Consider the following 25,515-nt stretch of genomic DNA (forward strand, 5'->3'; position numbering starts at 1 on the left):
ACTAGCTTATAGCTTATTTTCCAGACGCTATTTCAAATAGCGTTTTAGCTTATGTCTTATAGCTTATTACTTTTTCTTCCTTTTTTATCCTTATTATTTCAAGTAAAATCCATTTTTAACCCTTATAATTTATTTTAATTTAAAATAAAATAATTATATATTAAATATCTTTTATGTCATTTTACATTTATAATTTAATTGAACCGCTAATTTTACCAAACACTTCAATGAGCTTATAAGCTATCAGTCTCAACCATCCGCTATAAGCTATAAGTCATCAGTCATCAGCCATCAGTCATAAGTTATAAGTTAGCTTATCAGTCAACCGCTATTTTTACCAAACAGGCCATGTTTAAGAGTTTTATATCAGTTCACTAATCTTGCAAGCAAGAGGTTTAAAAAATATTTATGGTGGTTCAAAGTCCTCGTGAGGCAACCCTCCAAACACACGGCTTTAAAGAGTGAGATGATTTAAGAAATATTTATGATGCTTTACGGCCTCCTAAACATATGGTCTCTAAAGGAGAGATATTTGAGAATTATTTATGATAGCTCACCTCATTTAGAATTATTTTGATATATGTTCATGTGGCCGAATTCGTTGTCAAGATTATGTTCATGTGATCGAGCTGATAGTTAACGTGGTGAATTGAGTTGAGGACAACCCAAAACCTCCAAAGTTTGAAGTTCGTAAGTCACATCAAATCTTAATCTATAACACCACAAGAATATCTTTTAATCAAATTAAACCTTATTATATTATTCACTCTCAAGGGTCTTATTCCACAAAGTATATATAGAGACAATAACAAGAGAATTTAACTCTCAATAACTCCAATCAAGTACTTGGTAAATAAGATTTTGCTATATGACCATATGCTCCATGAGGATAAAACCCACCAGGGACAGATTCATTACCACTTCCATATACAATCCTCAATATTTCCTCTGGAGTTCTTGGATATGACAATGAATATTCATCACCAGCAAGAATATTGCCAGGGTAGGATGAGTTCACCACAAGACCTTCATCTTTTATACCTTCTTTTCCTAACTTATTCCTGAGCCATGAAATCTGGTTAGTGAACTCCGCCACACTTACTCCATAAGGATGCACGATCCATGCTCGGCGTTCGTATAATAATGCTCGAAGAACTGCATCTTGGCCTGATTCTACTCCTAGAAGACCTGCAACTAACTGATACAATACATGCAACATTATGACGCGTAAAATCAGGACAGTCTTACATTTTTGAAGACTCTGTGTAAGTCGGTCATGGTTCAACCGTGAAAAAATAAACAGGAACCGTATTTTACCACGGTTTAACCATGACAAATTTTAAGCTCTGTACAGACACAGTTGTGGATAGTTTAAGGCTATACCTTTCTTGAAGTAGCTTTTTGGAGGAGTGGATTGGCACCAACATAGCCAGTAAGACCAACATAAGGAATCACATAAGATGCAATCAGAAAGTTAATCTCATTTGCATATGGATCAAAAGGAGGATACAAAGGATGTCCAAAAGCACTATCCACCACCTTAGCAAATGATGATTTGCTAAGATCTAGCAAAGGCCTAGGAAACCCTTTCACAGCCTTCTTTATAGCCCTACAAAAAGAACTCACACAATTTTACTTCACAACTTCAAAAAACACTATAGAGATGATTAAAGAAAAGTAACAGAAAAAGAACCTTAAATGTCCAACTTCTTGCATACCAAACTGAAAGATAACATCCTTAACAAGTGGACCTAATATAGCCTTTTTTGCACCAATAGGAGGAGGTCCACCCTCTGCTAACTCTGGAGCAACTTCATCCAATCCTTGGCCTAATGGTCCATACAAAAAGAACTCAGCTTCCAAGTATTCTAAATTAAGAGCAAACTCAATAAGATCAACATCTGAATATGTTTTTGGAGGACTAGTGGATACACGAGAACAAGATATTGGGGTAAAGATAAGGGATGCAAGTAAAACAACAACAGAAAAAGTGTGCTTGGAAATAAAATTTGGAGCCATGTGTTAGACACTTTCTTATGAGGATGATGAATGTGTCACTGTATATATATGGTTTTAAACTATATATGATGCTTGCAGCTATATATAAACTAGTTTTTTTGGTTTATACTAGCTTCTAAAAATTGAAATATAACCCATCTTTGGATATTTCTTTTCCTATACGTAAGTTTCTTTTCAAACTTATAAGAAATATATTTATAAATAGTTTTTGTAAATATATATTTCTATTTAGTACTTTCTGCAATTTCAAAATTACTTTTAATTAATATTACTATATATAATTAAAACATTGGTTAAAGAATAGTTTAGAAACAATTTTATATAAAACAGACACTAAATACATTAGAAGGTTTGCTACGTGTGGTGAAGATATTATGGAAATAGGTTTGTTGTGCTGTGTGGTTAACATTAATAATGTGTTTGTGTTTTTGGCCTTGTTTGGTGGGTGACTTGTTGGAAATATAAAGGTGTTTCTTTCTTCTTCATTTAAAGAGTGTTTTACGATATATGTTGCTAGTACTCGGAAGAGGTAAATTAGTTTGATGAATTGCGTGAGTGTAAGTCTTTTTTTCTTTTTTAATTATATAGATTCTATAATTCTTTTAAATGATTCTAGTCAAATATTTTTATAAATGAATTAGTTTGATAGGTTTTTATAAAAAAAAACACATCTTTGTAACTTACCAACCAGCCAAGCCATGTCATTTCTCCTTCATTTGATTTGATTGTAACCCCTATAATAGTTTAGTTGACTAGTCATTGTATTCTCTTCTTTCTGCTTCATCAAAGCTATTTTTTATTTTCACCATTAGTATTCGACCCAATTGACTACTCAATCTGGTTTTGAGGTTAGTTCTGATATCAAGTGGTTTCATCCCTCTTTCAAATCGCAGTTGCGAGAGATCAAAATATGGTCCTACCTACCAATTATAGCGTGAATCACCACTGAACCAGTTAACAATTGGTTCATTAAAGCAATTAACTAATCAATTATTTGTATACTTATTGTAATTTCTATTTGTGACTATGGATAACTCATTGATATTGGGCTCATATCCTGTCACATCCTTGTATCGATTACAAGATTGATTGAACTCACATGCCATCAATTTCTTAACAATCCCTTTCTTTCCCTTGTCGACCCTTTTAATTCTTTGTGTATGTATCTCAGAGCTCTACTGACATGAATGGATTAATAGAAGTTGGTATATACATATCAGTATATAGTTCCCCAAGGACATATTAGGCTTGTACGGGCGTAATATTTTTAACTCTCAAGTAAACTAGACATATCGAAGTCACTATAAACGTATCAGTACATTGTCCCCCGAGCACGAGACATGTAAGGGAGAAGTGTTTTAACTTAGAAGGAAATCGAACATATCAAAGCGGTTATAAACATACTGGTACATAGTCCCCTAAGTACGACGTCAGTAAGGGAGAATTATTTGAACTAAAAAAGAAACCAAATATATTGAAGTTGGTATAAACATACTGGTGCATAGTCCCTCAAGCACGAGACCTATGAGGACGGAGTGTTTTAACTCAGAAGGAAACTGAACTTATCGAAGTGGGTATAAACATTTTAACACTCATAGTCATATGTCTATAGTAACAACGAGTGGTATTAATAATTGGTACTAGATACATCAATGTAAATATCTAGAAGACGACCAGATTAGAATTTTTGATAATACATCTTGAATGAAAAGAAATACAACAACAATTGAGCAACATCTTCACCACAACAACAAAAAAAATCCATCAATCTTCAGGGTCAAGTCCCAACTACGAGTCCCATCAAAGCACATGCACACCTGAAAAATATTATAACAACATGAGGATGAGATACTAATCTCAGTGGATTCCCGATCTAAACCATCAAGTATTTCACTACCCTTTTGCAAAGTTTATTGTCTACTTGATATGTCCACCAGGGTTTCTCATGTTAGACAAGTGACTTCAAACACAAGAGGGGGTGGGGGAATTGTGGTATTCAAAATTCGTGATTAATTTCAAACCTTTCTCGGTTAAGATCGTAACGTTAATCTTTAGGTGAGTATTTGCAGAGGAAATAAAATACTGAAAATAAATTGCTGAAAATAAAAAGATAGGTTTAGAAAGATTGCACCAGAGATTTATATAGGTTTGAACATTGGCCTAGTCCTGTCCCCGAGAGGTCTTCTTGATAATTTGACTATAAACTTTGAGCCTTTGATAGTTATGCCCACAAATCTTAATATAATCTGATCTTGATATTTTTAACAGGCTTATCCCTAACCAATGACAACTTTTAACCCATGCTAAACTAATGAACCATTTAGAGATTTATGGCTGATCTCAATAACCAAAGCAACTTTTTTTTTTGGCAAAGCTTAAAAAACAAAGAACAGATATTTTATGATAGGTTAATCTCAAGAACCAAACTCAATCTCTTAAGAGTATCATACCTTAAGAATATAAATAACCAACACGACCACTTACAAATTTTTTCCCTCACTAGTAAAGCTTTAGTTACTAGCACTAAGGCAATATGAAGTGAAAGAAAATACATTTTAGAGAGAGGGAGAGGGAGAGAGAGAGAGAGAGAGAGATAAGTTTCAAACAAATATGAAAACGTTGAAAAATTACGTGATTTGGAGTGACGGCGTGCCTCTCTTATATAGTAGGTGAAAAACCAAGAATAGAAATAATCCATGGGCTGAATTGATGATTTAATTGATTAGACAAATCAATTATAATCGATTAGAAAGCCCAAATAGGAAGGACGCCACTTCCACACGGACGATTTACGAGGTTCTGACATCGACACTCAAACTCTGAATCATATAAGATATAAGTGATTTACGAGGTTCTGACATTGACACTCAAACTCTGAATCTCACAAGCTATACACACACACACACACACATTATTGATCTCTCGAATTGTACATTCCCGGATACTATAAGAATAGTCACTAGTTACCATTCATTTAACTACCCGATGCCTAGCGTAATTCTATGGTCTTATTCAAAGTTGGAGGAAACATAACTAGCATAGGGTATGGTCTACTGTACTTTGAATAATTGATTCACCTTAATTGTCACTCAACATAGTTCTAGGACTTAGGCATGCTAGAACAATTAAGGAAATACAATAGCCAACCCCGTCATTTAGCTCTATACATAATCAATCATATTCACAACCAATCACACAATACACATATATATATATATATATATATATATATATATATATATATTATTTAGGTACTCCTCAGATAATAATGAAGATAACAAAACTATAACTCTTGCACCTATGTACACCTCAGGTGGTGTCTTACTTTGTGGAATCGTCAACTTCCTACTAGCGCTTCTCATATCAATCCTAGTTTTATGGAATTGATAACTTGCTACTAGTACTTATGTCAAGTCAGGTTTTACGATGCAACCAACCATCTTGCTCAGATTGACTATTCTTATTATGGGTTATACATATCAATAGGAACATCCAGTCGAATTACTATCCAAAACACTATAGAGAAGATATTGCGCTACTCCCCACGCCCATGTACACCTCAGGTGGAGTTTAGTATCACACAATCGTCATTTAGCTACTAAAGCTTCTCATATCAAGCCTAGTTTTACGGAATTAGTGACGTCCTACTAGTACTTCCGTCAAGTCAGGTTTTATAGTGCGACCTACCATATTACCCTGATTGACCATTCTGACTTCAAGTTATACATTTCAATAGGCACAAACAATTCCATTAGTGTCTGAAACACTATAGAGACGATAATACGACACTCCTCACACCCATGTACACCTTAGGTGGCGTCTAGTATCGCAGAATCGTCATTTACCTACTAGTGCTTCTTACAACAAGCCTAGTTTTACATAATTTGTGACGTCCTACAAGTACTTGTGTCGAGTTAGGTTTTACGGTACGACCTAATCTCTTGTCTGAATTGACTATTATGATTACGGGTTTACACTTCAATAGGTGTGGTGAGTCGTATTACCTACTATGTGAATCTAGTCACCTATCTCAACATAATCAAAGCCACTTACCCATGTTAGCCTCCTATCAAAATACAAAATTTGTATTTGGTTATCCACCGCATATATCGACTTAGGTGAGTACTATGATCCTTTTTTAGGTTCTATGATTTCTCACTTGACCTTAAGCACGACAATGCGATCAACAACTCTATGTGACATAACGTGTTCATACATACGTCTTCTCATTTGGGTACCACCCATTAATTTTGAGATATAATAGTCATAAACGCTTCACTATCGTATATTTATCTGCATTAGCTTTCTAACATAAGAAGTCTTGCCTAAATCGGAGCTTCATAGCTCTAGTTATGTTATTTTCAATTGTGTCTCACTTTTTTTCAGAACTGTAATCGATTATCAACGCGTGGTAATAGATTACTAGCTCCAGAACTGTCCCATAACACAGTTTTCTCGCATGTAATCGATTACCACATGTTGGTAATTCATTATCATCATAAGCACAAAAATATTTAATGTCACTTCAATTAACAACATACACATTAATTAACAATCATAAATCTTAAACATGCATTTAGTAACAATAAGATTATGGCTCAAGGGATGGAGGATCATCACTTAAGGGAGGGGAAACTCACATCAAAATAAAAATTGGAAGAGATGAGAGAATGATAATGAGATTCCCTCCTTCAATTCCGCGTGCATGCCCAAAATTTAGTGTTTCTTGCCTTCCTTCATCCACGAGTTCAAGTTCCCCCCTCATCCTCATCATGATGATTGATCATAGTCTAAGAAATAGAAATTGATGGTTAGAAGATTGGAACTAGGATGAGAGAATGGTGAAAATGAGATTATGATGATTACCATTTTGAAATGTAAGATGAATTGTGGTAGCATCCCTTAGATTTTTCTCCAATGCATGACTTGATGGAAGGAAGAAGACATTGGATTTGCGAAGCTTAATCCTTTGCCCCATTTCTCCTCCCAATCGCGTCTCTTCTCTCTTCTCCCTTTCTCAATTCTGAATTTTGAAAGATGGAAAATGAGAAAAAATTATACTCCCTTATGGTAATGTCATACTTGCCCTTCACTTACTTAAGAAAATTCCCAACATGCCCACTTAATCTAACAAGTGAATTAGAGGCTAAATTAACATCTTAACCTTTTTAAATCTTAAATTGACCTAACATACCATATGAGATTGTTGGGAATTTACCAAATTACCTTTGGTGGTAAAATGGCCATTTTACCCCTAGGTCTTTAAATCTCATTTACTAATGCATAAGCGAGACTTTCAATCAATATTGTAGATCGGATATTACGAAAATACTGAGACACGACCCTCTAAGCACGAGGCATGTAAAAGGGAAGTGTTTTAGCTCTAATCCTCTTATCGATATCACTACTTACTAAACTAACCTAAGTAAATAATGTAAATGCTTTGTATTTCATTTACTCGAATGGAATGATTATAACTATGGGAATTAGCGCCTTCAAAGACCATGGTTTTAGGCCCTATTGACTAGTGCACTTAATGAAAATTAAAATCTATTGGCCACTTATTTGTCTTATTTATAAAATTTTTATCCTTCATTTCTCTCTTCCATTATCTTTCACTTCGTCTTCTTCAAAATTCTAACAAAGAAATACTTTTGTGTTAACTTTACCTTTTCTCTCGGGTTCATGTATTTTCCTTTTCTCTATTCTTTTTTATTAATATATGTGCGGTTTTTATTAGAGAGTATGATTATGCAAGAAACTTGATTGAATCTAAAATAATTTTTGAGCGATGTGATTTATGGACTCATTGTTTAAATAACGCAAAATGGGGCAATGACATAATAGATTGATATTACCCGTACTATATGGTTAGGGTTTGTTCAAGCCTTTAAAATTCTTTTGTCGAGGTTTTGATATTACCCCTACTATATGTATTTTTTCCCTTTTATGAGATAAAAGTATAACAAAAACACTTAAATTTCCGTGAATAAGATCTCTAGAAGGATCCTTCTTACCCAGTATACCTTCAATTGTAAAAATGAAAAAGATAAATTCATCGGAGTTTGAGATAGCTCTAAGTGCCTTGAATATTCAAATAATATTTTATTAAATATTGTAAAAATTATTTTGGGAAAAAACACAAATGAAATGCTTTTTAAGAGAATCGGAAAAAACACTTAGTTTTAAAAAATAAATAAAATATAAAACTTATTAGGCTTTCCTAAAAATAGATTTGTTTTTTGAAAATTGTTTAACCCTTATTATTAGGAGTAGAAATAAGTCAGACCAATAACAGAGGTCTAAAGGCTAGCCTATATAGGCTCAGACCAGGACACACACTATCTTTAAATAGAAAAGATTTAGGCTTCTTTATAAGTCTATTTAGTTAAAAAGGCTAGACCTCAAGCCCTAAAAATGTCTTTTAAACCCATCAGGTTGGCCTATTTAAATAAATATGAATATTTTTTTATGATCATTATATTATGTTTTGTACTTTAAATTAAAATACATAAATAAAACTTGGTTATTTTGAAGAACTTGTGAAAATAAGATGAAAATACCATATGAACATTGTTTTCATAAGTTTTCTTAAACAAATAGTCTCCTAGAAATTATGTTAATAAGTAAGTTAAGTTAGTCTATTTAAACATTATTTTAAGGTTTTTTCTTTACCCACCTCCCTATATGGGGTCACTCCAAACGAAAACCCCACTTTACCTCGCTTCGGAAATGCATTTCCGAAATATTTTTTTTTCTAAATTTTTCCAGACTTCGGAAGTGCATTTCCGAAAAAATCTCAAAAATTGAGATTTTGATTAATTCGGAGATACATCTCCGAAAAAACAAAAAAAAAATTAAAAATCCCAAAAATTAATTTTAGAATATTAATTAATTCACATATCATAAATTTGATATAATTTATGAGTAATGAATAATAATAATAATTATATATTTTGATATAATTTATGAGTTATGAATAATAATTATTATATATTTATATTTTGATTCATATTCTAAAATTTAAAATAATTTTAATTAAAATAATTAAAATAATTTCACTTGTTATAATTTTTTATTTATATATTTATAATAATTATTATATATTTACAAAAATAATTAAAAATATGAGTGTTTTAATTTATATATTTATATAATAATTATAATAATTATTATATATTTATAAAAATTATTATATATTTATATATTTATATAATAATTATTATATATTAATTATAAATATATTTATATATTTATATAATAATTAAAAATATTAAAAAAATGAGTGTTTTAATTTATAATAATTATTATATATTTATATATTATATATTTATATATTTCACTTACAAAATTAATAATTATTATTATATATTTATATATTTCTATTCTGATTCATAATTAAAAATGAGTTATAATTTTTTATTTAGTTTAAAAAAATTAAAAAAAGATTTTGTCTTAATTTTATTTAATGAATAAATTTTATATTTAACTCTATATAATTCAAAATTTACTTATGAAATTAAAATGTTTTTGATTTATATAAGTTAGTAAAATAATTTTTAACTTTAAAATTGTTTAGGAAATTTTGATTCACCTTGATTTTATTGATTCACCTTCATTTTATTGATTCACCTTGATTTTATACCTATTAATTGTATTGATTCACCTTGATTTTAATTTTTTAATAATTATTGAATTCTTTCGGAAGTGTATATCCAAAACATTCCAAGACCAATTTGGTCTTGGAATATTTCGGATATGCATCTCCGAAGACACCCCTCTCCCAAAAAGGGGTGTTTTCGAAAATGCATCTCCAAAAACTAAAAAAAAGGGTGTTTTTGGAAATGTATCTCCGAAAACACTTTTTTTTCGTGTTTTCGGAAGTTCATTTCCGAAAACACCTTTTTTTTCAATAAAAGTACGTTTTCGAAAATGTATTTCCGAAACAAGGGGTATTTTGGTAAATTCGACAGAGGTGACTAAGAAAGTTAGGAGGTGGGTAAAGAAATTTCCTTATTTTAATTGCTTATTTACATATGTCTAAAATAAATAGACTTTTATATAGGCTAACAAGCTAACCAAACATTCGAAAAGGTCAGACTTATGCCTAAAAAATAAGTCTACGAGAGGCTACAGGTCAGGCTTAGGCTTCCGTTTTTTTGAGAAGCCAAATTTAGGCTTGACAAAGTCTATCTCGGCCCAGCTTATTTTCACCCCTACTTATTATTAATATTATTACTAAATATTCATAAGTATATTTTACTTTTTTTTTTTTAAAATTTTTCATCACTGATTTAGTTCGGTTTGGAAGTCATCAAATTCAACGTCAATCTTCACTGGACCAATTAACGATTGGTTAGACTTATTATTAATTTGTTTGTTATTTGTTACTTGTAATTAATGTTAAAATAACAATTTCATGTACGAGAAGTGAAAAAAAAACGATTTTATTCTGAAAATAGTGTTGTAACTTCTAATTATACAGATAAAAACAATAGGAAAGATAACATTACTTTTTTGCAATATCGGCATTCGGCAACTAATATAACCCCATTTTAGAAGGGAGTTGGATTGAGACAATGACCTAGTATCTGCTTCCAATTCTTTTAAGACTTCTTGATTCAACAATGACCTAGTATCTGCTAACCTAAGTAACTTGATTTAGTATACACGTTCCATGCATGATTCGTGCACGCAATCTCCATTCAAGTTGTAGGCTCGTTTTAAATATTGAAACTTAGATGAAATTCTCTTAATGAGAAATAAGTTCTCTTAATGAGAAATAAATGCCACTTGAATATTTCATTTTTATTTTTTTCTACAAGTATACTAACCATTTGGCATTTACTATGCCGCTAAGAAATCAATTTCTTGATATTAAGATTGAGTAAGACACGATCCTTTATTATTTCTTAAAAAACGTGAAGTGGGAATTAAAGAGTTGCTCTATCTCTATCCATACAAACTTTTATGTTAAATTTGGAGTAGTGGAAACCAAACGACTGAACTCGAGTGACAAACGAATCTCTATAAAGAACGATATTCGAAGAATATCGAGTTCGATTTCTGATAGAAATAATGCTTGACCACTGAACGTGCCTCCATAGTACGAGCCAGATTAATCGATCTATTATGTAGATCGGAAATCGGTGCGAAATAAATAAAATAAATAAATTTGGAGTATTGGAATTAAATGTCAAAGTCAAACGGTTGATGTTCAATGGCATCAATCATACTTTAAATCTTTCTTACTTGATTTGGATTAGTCTTGTCAAAGTCATACGTACTGGATTATGTGCCACGTTACCAGATAAATACTACTATTAGCAAGTGCTGTTATTTGCCATTTGCTCACATTTGAACGCGTGGTAGCCACACAGAACTTAGAGCTTCCATGTGGAAGTTCGTTATACATTGTTGGACTTGTTCAATATTTAAACGTTTCATAGTTTTTTTTATGATACTAATAATAAATGATACTATATCTATTTCCTTATCTCAATTTAAATTTATTATTATTTATAATATGTTTATTATTTTTAATTATTATTTGAAAAAAAATTCAACTCACCCATTAATTAAAGATAGAATCTTAAAAAAAAATTATATAAAATATCACATTTCGCTTTATAAATCGATTTTGTAAGAATGAGTTAAGGCAATTTATAATACGGTATTCGAGTTTATCAATCAGATCATGGACTGTCCATTGTTTATATCTACGCACCAAACACAAAAGAAATAGAGCTTTAAAAGAGTTTAATAGAGTATCACTCCCCATCTTACAAATCGGTTTTATATGGATGAGTTAAAACAAACTCAAATATTCATAATATGTTATATTATTATTCTGATATAGAAAACAAAATTGGAGATGCGCCTGTGAAGTCTGTAGTGAAAGGTCCCTGTTACGAAGGTGAAAGTCTCTGGTAGATGGGGAGAAGGTAAACCGAAAAATTAAGCACTTCAACGCTTAAGTTAGTAAGATCAGAGACATGTAACTTGCAAAAATAAAATGAATTGTACTTTGGTTCAACACAAAGCCATGTTTATATATGAAGTATGATTAGAACTGCTCTGGTGAATGCAACGCTGGATACGGGAGAGCGTCAGATTGACTCCAATGTGTGAGATGAACACAATGTTTGGTTGTCATGCGCGACTCCTTAATAAGGACTACCTATTTAACTGTTTTCTTTAAGTTGGACCTTCGCATTGGGTCAGTCTGGAACATTTTCCCTTAAGTCCTTGGTATCGACCACGAAGCTATGATTGTTGTCATATAATTTATCGAGATCGGCCTAAAGTACATTTTGTCCTCATTATTTTTCTGTGCGTATCAAGTTCTTTGAGTTAGTGAGGAAGCTGCTAGCGACTTGAGTGAGAGTATGAGATCTTAAGAACACGCGCATTAAATATTTGACCCATCTTTGAAACGATTTATTGTGGAGGTCCTCTACGTGGATCTAGACCTCTACGATATGTGTTAATGCCTTTATATACAAATGGGATGAGTTTAGCTCCCATCTTCGTTTTCTTTACTTTGAAGTGTTCGTCTCTTAGATGTCTTTGTTGTTTTAAAATCCTCACATCTTCTCGCCTTCTTCGACTCTGTTTCTTTATTACGAAGTCCTTCACATTATTATGGTGATTAATCAGCTTCCTTATATCTCAAAATTTGTGGGTATACTTGAGTCTGAACCACTTGTTAGACTTCATAACATATATTAAGGTTTATAGGACCCTTTAACCTTATATGAGACAATTATCTATGGTCAGTTGAGAGATCATTTAAGTTCCATGATCTCACTGTTTATATAAGCTAATCGAACCTAATTTAGTATGCTCAAATTTGTGTTCATCCCTTGATCTTCCTAGCTAATAAATACTATAATGACCCGATTTTATATGAGTTTAACCTTGGTCTAGTTTGAAACATTCAGTACACATAGACTATCTTAATCTTAATATATATAAATCCAAGGTTGTCATTATAACAACCCTAGCCACATGTCATCTTGGTAGCAACTCTAAACACAAATTCTAGCCACATGTCACCTTGGTAGCAACTCTAAACACAAACCCTAATTATACTTTTGCTAATTTGTCCCTACATTGAAAATAAATAATAACTAGATATATGGCCCGTGCGTTGCACAGATTTGTTAGAATTTTTCCCTTAATATTTTTTAAATAAAAAAAAATATATTTAATTAATTATAGTTAATTATAATCTATGATTGAATGTGTTTTAAAATTGTATTAAATATAAATAAAATTTTAAATTATAAAAATACTTAATGATATATATATATATATATATATATATATATATATATATATATATATATATATATATATATATATATATATATATATATATATATATATATATATATATATATATAAATTCAATTATATTTTTTAAATTTGAAAGATAAGTCATATTTACGTGAATAATACAATATTTTAAAAAGTATTATATTAAATTGTTTGTATATATTATTTGTGATTAATCATTAAATTTATAATACGTATAAGTGTTTAATCTATAATTTACAAAAACTAAGAATTTATTTATTTAATGTCAAGTCCAAAAAAGTATTAAATCATATATTATCTAGATTTTTTTTTTAAATCATATATTCTCTAGATTTTTTTTTAAAATTATAATATATCATACCATATTGATTTTTTCTTTAGTGTTCCTATGTTAATCAAGTAACTCCATTTTATATTTTCATGATTTTTTTTGTTTGTTTATTATAGTGGAAGAGATATATTGTGACATGATTGATAAATTGTTTACTTCACGAGATATAAAAAACTATTATTTATTATGGGTTAATGTTTATCAGTAATGAATATAATTTTTTTTATATAATCATGTTAATAAATTAATTATTTTTACATCAATAATTAAATTAAATTAAATTAAATTTAAAGAAAAAATGATTTTTAAAATAAAAATGAAATTTTAAAGAGGTTTTTTTCCTCAATTTTATATGGATGATTCTAAAATTTATTAATTTAGGTTATTAATTTTTTAGCCTAACTATCTTAATTTTTTTATTAAATAGTGATATTTAGCTGTCACTATGATAAGTCATCATATTTTTTATCCATTTAATAAAATAAATCAATTATTCATAATACATATTATTTAAATATTATAATAAATCAAATACTCTATTATTACGTATTTCTTAAATAATATTCAGAGTTATGTAACTAATAACTAAATCAATTATAATATTATATTTAATTTAATTTTGCAATTTTAATTCCCATAAATAATTATATAATTTAAAAGGATATATAGAGATAGTTAATAATTATTATCATATTAATAACAATAATAATATAATAATAATAATAATAATAATAATAATAATAATAATAATTATTATTATTATTATTATTATTATTATTATTATTATTATTATTAAGGGTAACAATGTAATTGTAGGTGAAGGTGGGATAGTTAAAGGATAGATAAGCTTTACTATTTCCAAGATGTATATAAGGTGGTGATAGCACCCATTTGTAAATTGATTGAAACTGAATAACAGAAATTGATTATTTTTTCTGTTAATCTTCTTCTTCCTTTACACTGAGATGCTCCATTTCCATGGCTGCATTCTCATCCATGTTCATGATTCTTCAATACTCAATATGGTATCAGTAGATCTTTGCGTTTAATCTTTGTCCAAGATTTACGTTCTTTTTTCTTCCGCGATCTATTTCCCTTTCGTTTTGCTTCGATCCGTTTCAATCTTGTTCACATCTTCTATCGCCGATCAACAGCAGAATCCTTTCTTTATCCATCATTCAGATCACCCCGGTCTTGTTCTCGTTTCGCATCCCTTGACAGAAGAGAACTATTCTTCATGGCGTCATGCTATGTTCATCGCTCTTCGTGCCAAGAACAAGGTCGGATTTGTTGATGGTTCGATTCCGCAACCTCCAGAAGATGATCCTCAGTTTCAACTATGGCAGCGCAATGATAATGTCTTTGCGTCTTGGCTTTTGAACTCGGTATCCAAAGAACTCACCGCAAGCATCATCTATGCGTCTACAGCAGCGGCGATTTGGTCAGATCTTCAAGAGCGTTTTTTGCAGAATAATGGTCCACGACTATTTCAGCTTCGCAAGGATTTCATCACTTGCACCCAAGGTACTCTCTCTGTTGGAGCTTTTTACTCCAAGATCAAAGGTCTTTGGGAAGAACTTACTGAGTTTCGTCCAATCCATCAATGTGTGTGTGGCGGCGTCGGTCCTTTGATTGAGCACATCAATCGTGAGTATGTTCTAACTTTTCTCCTTGGATTGAATGAAAGCTTTAATTCAATTCGCAGCCAAATTTTACTCATGGATCCATTGCCTTCGGTTAGTCGTGTATTTTCACTTGTTATTCAAGAAGAGAAGCAGAGAGTAATTAACTCTGTTGCAAGTGACACCACTGAGAGTTTGGCATATGTTGTCAATGATTCCAATGGCGCTAAGTCTAAAATTGGAAAGAAAGATAGGCCTCTCTGTTCCAACTGTGGGATTCTTGGCCACATCAAGGATAAATGCTTTAAGCTCCATGGATATCCTCCTGGATACAGAAAGAACAAAACCATGCCATCTGCACAGCTTGCTGCAAACGCCATTAACACAGGTAGCATGGAAGATTCACCACCACTGAACACAAAGCAATATCAGCAACTCATTGCTTATATCCAAGGTCAAATGGCTCGACAAACCAATCTTGGAGATGCTTCTTCATCACATGACTCACTGGGTATGGTTTTTTCTTCAACACATCACAATAATTCACCTTTAAAACATGTTTGGATTGTAGATTCAGGAGCCACATCTCACATTGTGCACTATTTAAATTTGTTTACTTCCTATAAAACTCTATCTGATAAATTTGTGTCTTTGCCTAACAATACTAAAGTCCCAGTATCTGCAATAGGCACAATTGATTTAGGCTCAAAATTGACATTACAAAATGTGTTGTATATTCCACAGTTCAATATTAACCTATTGTCTGTAAGTCAGTTAGTCAAACAATCCAAATTATCTATTGTTTTTTCTGATAATGGATTTACCATTCAGGACAGTTACACGGGGATGGTGATTGGCAAGAGTGATCGCATTCATGACCTTTATTTCCTCAGAATTGAGACTACTTCTCCTGCTGTCATTGATAAGTGTTCTAATACGCATATGTTAAATGTACCAACATGTCATGCAGTTGGTAACATTTCTATTTCTACTTGGCATGCTAGATTAGGTCACTTATCTGATCAAGTATTGCAAAGTATTCATAATAAAATTCCTAAGTTGTTTCCTGTCAATTCATCATATAATGGAATTTGTCATGTTTGTCCACTTGCTAAGTTCCATCGTTTGCCTTTTACTTCTAACAATAATCACACTAATGTACCATTTGAATTAATTCATTGTGATGTGTGGGGGCCTTTTAGAAAATCTACATACAATGGTTCACATTATTTCTTAACAATTGTAGATGATAATACACGGTACACTTAGATACACTTGATGAAACACAAGTCTGAAGCCACTATGTTAATCAAGTTGTTTTTTAAATATGTCAATACTCAGTTTAATACATCTGTTAAAGGGATTCAGAGTGATAATGCTAAGGAATTACAGCTGGGTGATTTCCTGCAAGCAGAGGGGGCCATACACCAGTTTTCTTGTCCACATAGGCCACAACAGAATTCTGTAGTAGAGAGAAAGCATCAACATTTACTCAATGTTGCTAGAGCTTTATTGTTCCAATCCAAAGTGCCAATTCAGTTTTGGGGTGATTGTGTTACTACAAGTGCTTATTTGATTAATAGAACACCATCATCTGGCCTGAACAATCAATCTCCATTTGAGTTGCTTCATGGTAAACTTCCTGATTATGCTGCTTTAAGAGTGTTTGGATGTATGTGTTTTGCCTCTACAATTCCTGCATATAGACATAAATTCACTCCTTGTGCTCTCCCTTGTATATTACTTGGTTATCCCCCTAGTACCAAAGGATACAAACTATTGTGTCTTGAGTTCAAAAAGGTCATCATCACTAGAGATGTTATCTTTCATGAGTCTATTTTCCCTTTTCACACATTCCAAGACACATCTCTCCAGCCATATTATTTTTCGGATATTGTTCTGCCTCGAACAGTCAATGAACATGCTTCTACCTTTGATCCTTTGGTTCCCATAGTACCTCATGATACTATGCCTAACACTCCTTCAGCAAGTGAGAACTCCTATACTGCCACACCTTTAACCAATACCCAAGAACTACCTTTGCTGGCTGATAACCAGTTGTTACATGATGGACAAAATCAAGGTGATAATCCAATAGCTGGTGAACATATCTCTGCACTTAGAAGGTGAGTTAGACAACATAGACCTCCATCTTATTTACAGGATTTTCAGTGCAATGTCAAATATCCTATTCAAAGCCACTTATCCTATGACAAACTCCACTCTTCCTATCATCATTTCATCAACCAAGTCTCTACCATTTATGAGCCTTCTTTCTATCACCAGGCTGTTTCTGATCCCAGATGGAGACTTGCCATGGCTGAAGAAATTGCTGCTTTAGAAGCAAATAACACTTGGTCCATTGAATCTCTTCCACCTGGAAAAAAGGTTGTGGGCTGCAGATGGATATATAAAGTCAAGTACAGGGCTGATGGATCCTTTGACAAGTATAAGGCACGCTTAGTGGCTCAAGGCTTCACACAACAAGCTGGTGTGGATTTTCTAGATACATTCTCTCCTATGGCAAAGCTTACCACTGTGAGAATTCTCTTATCCATGGCTGCTCAAAAACAGTGGAAGTTTATTCAGCTTGACATTAATAATGCTTTTTTAAATGGAGATTTGTCTGAAGAAGTATACATGCAATTGCCTAAGGGTTATCCTATCCAGAGGGAGAACGCAGTGTGCAAACTCAATAAGTCTTTGTATGGTCTGAGACAGGCTTCCAGACAGTGGTACCAGAAATTTAGTTCCACACTCATCTCCATAGGTTTTACACAATCACCTGCTGATCATTCTTTGTTTTTTAGTGGCACAGGTTTCACATTAGTCATCCTACTTGTATATGTAGATGACATTGTGCTTGCTGGTCCTAACATGGATAGATTAAAGGTAATGGAAGACATCTTAAAGCAACACTTCAAGTTGAAAGTCCTTGGAGACTTGAATTATTTTTTGGGCCTGGAGATTGCTTAGTCCAGCACTGGCATTCATCTTTGCCAAAGAAAATATACTCTGCAATTACTTCAGGATACAAGTTATTTAGCTTCTAAACCAATGGATATTCCGATGGATGCAGCTGTATCTTTCAATAACACTGATGGGGAACTCTTAGAAGATGTCTCTGGCTACAGAAGGTTGATTGGTAAGCTCATGTACTTGACAATTTTAAGACCTGACATCACCTATGTTGTAAATCGCCTGAGCCAGTTCATGCAACATTTAGCAGCGGTTCATCAAATTTTACAATACCTTAAAAACACACCAGGCAAGGGTTTGTTCTACCCTTCAAAGTCCTCTCTTCGGTTGACTGCCTTTGTTGATGCTGACTGGGGCAGCTGCAAAGTATCGAGAAGGTCTACATCCGGTTTTTGTATTTTCTTAGGAGAAGCTCTAATAGCTTGGAAGTCTAAGAAGTAACCAACCATTGCTCGTTCCTCAGCAGAAGCAGAATACCGAGCACTTGCCTCTCTCACCTCTGAATTATTGTGGATTAAGCAGCTCCTCAGAGTGTTTGACATTTCTTTGCAGTCTGTAATGGTGTTTTGCGATAGTCAATCGGCAATCCAGCTTGCTTCAAATCCCTTGAGTCATGAAAGGTCAAAACATGTGGATATTGATTGTCATTTCATCCGTCAACATGTACAAACACAGTTTCTCAAACTTGTTCATGTTAAATCTGCACAACAACTTACAGATCCTTTAACCAAAGCTCTTCCCCCACCACTGTATGAATCTCTCACTTCCAAGTGGGGAATGTTAGATATCTATCTTCCCACTTGAGGGGGAGTATTAAGGGTAACAATGTAATTGTAGGTGAAGGTGGGATAGTTAAAGGATAGATAAGCTTTACTATTTCCAAGATGTATATAAGGTGGTGATAGCACCCATTTATAAATTGATTGAAACTGAATAACAGAAATTGGTTATTTTTTCTGTTAATCTTCTTCTTCCTTTACACTGAGATGCTCCATTTCCATGGCTGCATTCTCATCCATGTTCATGATTCTTCCACACTCAATAATAATAATAATAATATAATTTATACAATTCAATTGATGTGTAAAATAAAATAGAAATTATACCTATTATTCATATAAAAAGACGTTATTATTTAAATGATGCATAACAAAAATAATTCTTTCATCTGCATGCCAAGTCAAGTGTCTTGAATCGGTCTCACTACGATACATGCGTCTAAATCTCGGAATTATAGGAAAATACCATAAGACTTTAGCCGGAGACAACTTTTTCTTATATCGAGGGGCACCACATTTAGGACACTCATTCAACGCTGCATACTCGTTTCGAAACAAAACGCAATCGTTTGGACATGCATGTATCTTATCATAGCTCATGCCAATAGAGGACAACATCTTTTTGGCTTCATACGTTCGATTGGGAAGAACATTATCCTCTGGTAGCATATCTTTCATAAGAGCTAATAACTCTGTGAAACTTTTATCCGACCATCCGTTGTCCGCCTTTAAGTTGTACAACTTTAACACCGCAGATAATCTTGTGAATTTTGAACAACCATCATACAACGGTTTCTCTGCATCGCTTACCAACCTCTCAAACATTTTGGGACAATCCGCAAGATCTTCTTCAAGCGCTTCTGCAATCTCTTCGACTCGATCGCAATCGTATGTGTCTGTGCAATCGTCGTTTGAAGCATACTTCCTATTACACCTCGACTCAGCATTCCCGTTACTTTTCTCACCATGCATTGTCCAACATGTATAACTTCTATCAATTCCAAACCGTAGTAAATGAGATCCCAACTGATTCCCGTCAACCTTACTCCCATAACAGCAACCCAAGCAAGGACACGGAATTCGAAGCGGGTCTTTGGAGTGCGCAACCGCAAACTCAACAAATTCCCATACCCCTTTCTCGTACTCTTTCGACAATCGGTTTGAATTCATCCATGTCTTATCCATGTCTTAATTAAGCTAAACAAGTGCTTCTTCGTTTCTATAAGGAATTCTGTCAAGATAATAAATAGCTATCATCATAATAGAATACCTAATCAGAATACCTAATCAGAATACCCGATTTCTTAAAGAAGACATTACCTTATTTCAAGGTAATATAAGTCCACAAACCAAAAAACTGGTTGAGAGACACTAAATTGATATTAAATAGAACCATAAACAATAAACTATAAGCAGAATATAACAAACTATAAGCAAGAAGAAAGGGATAGTAACCTGAGTTATAGACTTGATGTGGGAGATGGATAGGTTTGAATCGGCGTTGTACAAGTAGAAACCAGAGACTTCAAAGTAACTGTAAAATTAAACACACACACGATGCAGTTAAATACACCACTACTAACACAATATCAAAAAAACCCCAATATAGAACTCCATTATTTAAAATGATATGAAATCAATTATCAATTAGCTATAGTAACTACAAACACTCGAATTTACAAAAATTATTTAAATATGTTTAGCTATTTATTAATTTAACTTAAAACAAAAATTAAATAAAAAAAGTACTTAATAAGTTCTTGCATGTATCATAAAAAATAAAAGAGACAAACATGAAAATGCATACCATATATTTTACTATACAAATAATTAAAATTAAAATTAAATAAAAATGTGTTTTGGAATATCATTCATTTCCTAAGTCTACACACAAGCTATACACTAGAACTAATCAAGTTGAATTGAAAAGCAACAAAAAAAGAATAACTAACTATCCATAGATGGAAGATTCTCGGAGATACCCAACCATGTCTTTCATTTTTTACACAAACAATTTCATTGATTAAACCGTAAAAATACCAATAATGTTTCTTCATAAATTCATATATAGTAACAAGAATTTGTAAATTGAGCAAGTTGTGAAAGATGAGAGAAAAAAACCTTGGTAATGGTAGCAATAGAACAAGACAAGAAGAAAATGGTATCAATAGAACAAGACAAAATCACCTATCTCAATAAGCACTTACTTAATCTCTACATGTGAAACAATTAGAGCACTAACGACAAGCAAATCCAATGATCAAAACTATTGAAAATCTATTGATACATTTTCATACAATGATCTAACGGGACAGCTTCCAGAATCCATTATCTCACTGCCACATTTAAACTCACTGTAAGTTTTATATTTTGTCATTCTAGTTCTACTTCATTTAAACTCGTTGTATATTTTTACTGTACTTGATTTATTCAGCTTGTATTTGCTTTACTTTCAGATATTTTGGCTGCAATCAACACATGAGCGACGATGATGAAACAAAATTGAACAGTTCACTAATTAGTACAGAGTATGAAGTAGTATTCTTTGAAGCATAACAATAGAAATTTTTAAAATAAAATAACTCAATTTATTTGCTTCTGTTTTCAGTTATGGGAGATGCAAGCAATTCCAATACATTTTCATAAAGCAAGGCAGTATTGATACATACTTGGTTCAATCCATTCCACAAACAGTTAGTATGCACAAAAGCAAGATTATGAACACTTCCATTATAACAAATCTATTGCATCTCGAGTAATAAACAGATAATTCAAACAAATTCGCAAGAACTAACGACAAGCAAATCCAATGATCAAAACTCAATTCAAAGTTTGTGAAGATTACCGAAATTGAAAGATGTCGTGAGAATCGGAGAAGAACTTCGCGGTGGTGGACGGCACCGATGGTTGTGGACGGAGGACCGATGGTGGTGGACGGCACCGATGGTGGTGGACGGAGGACCGAAGGTGGTGGACGGAGGGGCGATGGAGGATGATGAAGAAGACGGTGAGGGTTTCTGTTTCGCGTGCAGAGAAAACGAAAGAGAGAAAGTGAGAAACAGTAGAAGCGTGTTTTTGGTTTTAATTTTATTAATAAAGGCTACTAAAGCGCTTCTGGAAAGCGCTCTCATAGCCTGGTCTATACCAGCGCTTTTGACTAAAAAGCGCTCTCATTAAACCCCCCTACCAGAGCGCTTTTGAAAAGCGCTTTCGTTCCTCCCCCCTACCAGAGCGCTTTTGAAAAGCGCTTTCGTACCCCCCCTACCAGAGCGCTTTTGAAAAAGCGCTCTCATACCCCCCCTACTAGAGCGCTTTTTAAAAGCGCTTTCATACCCCCCCTATAAGAGCGCTTTTTTAGCGTGTTTTTTAATTTTGTTTTTAGCGAAGCCTATACCAGCGTTTTTTCCTAAAAGCGCTTTCGTAGGGGTGCTGCTAAAAGACAAATTTGGTATAGTGTATAATGCTTAAAAGAAGAGAGAAAAAAACTATAAACATAAAAATAAATTTCTTCCCGATGAATAGGAGTTGTGAATCAGAAGATTGTTATTGGTGGAGGCGAGCTTTGACATAAAATCTACAATTTGATTTAACTTCACGGAGAATGTGGATAACATCAGTGTTTCTAAATAAGATATCTTTGATATTCTGGACGACTCATAGTTCTGCTCAAAGGAAAGTGTGAATGATACCGTCAAAATCATTAATTATAATACATGAACAAACAATTGAGAGAGTTCCAATGAAAAGTGAAAAAAGACTGAGTTCCAATGAAAAGTGAAAAAGACTGAGTTCCAATAAAAAGTGAATACGATTGAAAAATAAATCTTTGAATCATGGTTATAAAGACCGAGTGGTTATGAAAAAAATAGAAAATTGAAGGTATACCATCAAAAATAATAATGTACGAAATTTAAGAATATTTTAATGAAATTTAAGAGTGTTTTGTAACAAATTTTTTTTAAGTGTTTTAATGAAATTTTAATGTAAGAACCGTTACTTTTTACACAATAAAAATTATATATATATATATATATATATATATATATATATATATATATATATATATATATATATAGGATTAAACTAAAAGAATTTTTTCTTATATTTTCATTGTTATTACAATATTTTATTCTTTATATGCTATTAAATGTATTTTAAGTATATAATGTAAAAAATATTAATAGACAATTAAGTTGTAAAGTGTGAAAATTAAAGAGTGTAAAATTATAGGCAAATACAATTTATCTTATAAATTTATTAGATATTTTATATCTGACAAAAAAAAGTATTAGTAATCTCACACTTTAAATATTTTTTTAATTTTTATTTTTATTGAAATTAATATTAAATTTAACTGGATTGCAATAATAAATAAATAATTATAATTTACATAAATTATACTATTTTTAATAGTGAGTGCTAGATATATTATTATTATTATTATTTTATTATTATGATTAGATAAATATTAAGTTATTATTTTTATTATTATTATTATTATATTATATTATTAATACAATATTATTAAGTTGTGGTAGTATTATTATTAATAATAGTAGTGGTTGAATATTATTATTATTATTATTATTATTATTATTATTATTATTATTATTATTATGATATTAGTTAGATAATATATTATTATTATTAATAATGATGGTTTAGTTTTATTATTATTATTATAATTATAATTATTTTATTATTTATTTTAATTATTTTAATATAGAGTTTGTATCATTAGGTTTGTATTTAGAATTATTATATTATTAATACAATATTATTAAGTTATAGTATTATTAATAGTAGTGGTTGAATATTATATTATTATTATTCTTAATATTATTATTATTACTATGATATTAGTAAGATATTATATTATTATTATTATTATTAGTGATGGTTTAGTTTTATTATTATTATAATTATAATTATTTCATTATTTATTTTAATTATTTTAATATAGAGTTTGAATAATTAGGATTTCTATTTAAAATTATTAACAAATGATGACATGTGGCGAAGATTATTATTAAGATGACATGTGGCTAGGGGTGGACAAAAACCGGGAAACCGGCCCAATCCTTGGTAAACCGAAAAATAAAAAGAAAATGGGCGGGTCCAATCGGACTAACGGGTCCAATGGGCGGGTCCAATCGGACTAACCGGCCCAATTCATTAGGATGCATTTTTTCTGATCTTTGAGCTGAAGGTGTAATTTTATTTCTTACCCTTTCTATTTTCTAACTTCTTTAGTGATAGTTCTAACTTTTGATTGGGGTTATTGTTTGGTTTGTTTTTATGATTTTTTCTGTTAGACTCTCCATATAAATTTCATATGTCTCTCCATCTCTATGAGGTACGTGTTGTTTTGTATGATTTGGTTTCAGTTTAGAGTTCACAACAAGTTATTGATCTAGCCAAGCATCAAAATGAGCATTTTAGAGTTTAAGGCCAACAATTTCTGTTACGGGACAACAGCTAGAACATCTATAGTGTATTCTAAAAGAGTTACATTTCAAAAAGAGTCTTTGAACTTTCTAAATGCAGCATCTCTAACTGAATATGAGAATGCAGAAGGGGGGTTCGACCTTGGACTCGAAAATGCGATTTCGATGAATCTAGATGCGGCTTATCATAATATAATGAGGTACTCAGAAATGACGGTTGGAAGCTCTGCAAGAGGTTGGAAGCTCTGCAAGAGGTTGGCAGCTGTAAGCTCTCATAGTATCTGCACATAAGAGGTTTACCGATTCTGAAACTATAGTTGATTTTGCTTTAGACGAGCGAGCGTAGAGTAAACATTAATTTATGTTAAAACTAGTTATAATTGCAATAATTTTCATCTATTATGATATGAACTTATTGTTGGGTGATGATATCAGAACACAAGTTCTATTGAATTTCTATTAAAACTAGTTAATTGAATTTCTATTGCTTTATCTTTGCAGACATTAATGGAACATAAGTGGGAAAGGGAAGCATGGTATGAGCTTGTGAGGCTGTCAGGTGTTATCTTGGTGTATAGTGTAAACTTTTGTTGTCTTGTTTGGTTTATATAAGTGGTAGATTTTTCTTTTATATGTTTTCTTTTTGAAGTTTTATCAATTAAAGTTATGGGAATAATAATAATGTTATGCAGGGTAGAAGCTTGGAGCAGATGAATGAAAACCTCCTTCTATAACCAATGGAGATATGGTTACATAAGGCTAAAGTATCTTTTGTAAATGTAAGATAATTTTTTCATTTCTCTTTCAGTAAAGATAATATTTATGTTGCTAATTATTAATCTTCCTTTGTTTTTTTTAATGTGTCTTCCTGCCAGGTATAAACAAGCAGCATTTTGCTCCGAGGAAGTGATATTGAATGTGTTGGTTGTAAATATTGAATGTGTTGGTTATAATAATTTGTAATTGTAACTTATAAGATTGAATGTGTCATTGAATCATACTGGTATCATGTTTAA

General features: G+C 31.8%; 1 protein-coding gene and 1 long non-coding RNA gene across 2 annotated transcripts; both read right to left on the reverse strand.

Moving 5' to 3' along the window:
• Positions 1 to 733: 733 nt before the first annotated feature.
• Positions 734 to 2,066, reverse strand: LOC131599755 (desiccation-related protein PCC13-62-like). Its single transcript, XM_058872022.1, has 3 exons — positions 1,694 to 2,066; positions 1,384 to 1,609; positions 734 to 1,198 (listed from the first exon to the last, which is right to left on the reverse strand). Exons 1-3 carry the CDS (start codon positions 2,017 to 2,019, stop codon positions 839 to 841), a joined length of 912 nt encoding a protein of 303 aa, XP_058728005.1. The 5' UTR covers positions 2,020 to 2,066; the 3' UTR covers positions 734 to 838.
• A 1,664-nt stretch (positions 2,067 to 3,730) lies between these two features.
• LOC131599756 (uncharacterized) lies at positions 3,731 to 7,020 on the reverse strand. The gene is made up of 3 exons (XR_009282901.1): positions 6,886 to 7,020; positions 6,660 to 6,809; positions 3,731 to 3,836 (listed from the first exon to the last, which is right to left on the reverse strand). It is a non-coding gene; the product is annotated as an uncharacterized LOC131599756 (long non-coding RNA).
• Between the last annotated feature and the right edge of the window lie 18,495 nt (positions 7,021 to 25,515).

This window comes from Vicia villosa, linkage group LG4 (assembly GCF_029867415.1).
Source record: "Vicia villosa cultivar HV-30 ecotype Madison, WI linkage group LG4, Vvil1.0, whole genome shotgun sequence".
NCBI lineage: Eukaryota > Viridiplantae > Streptophyta > Magnoliopsida > Fabales > Fabaceae > Vicia > Vicia villosa.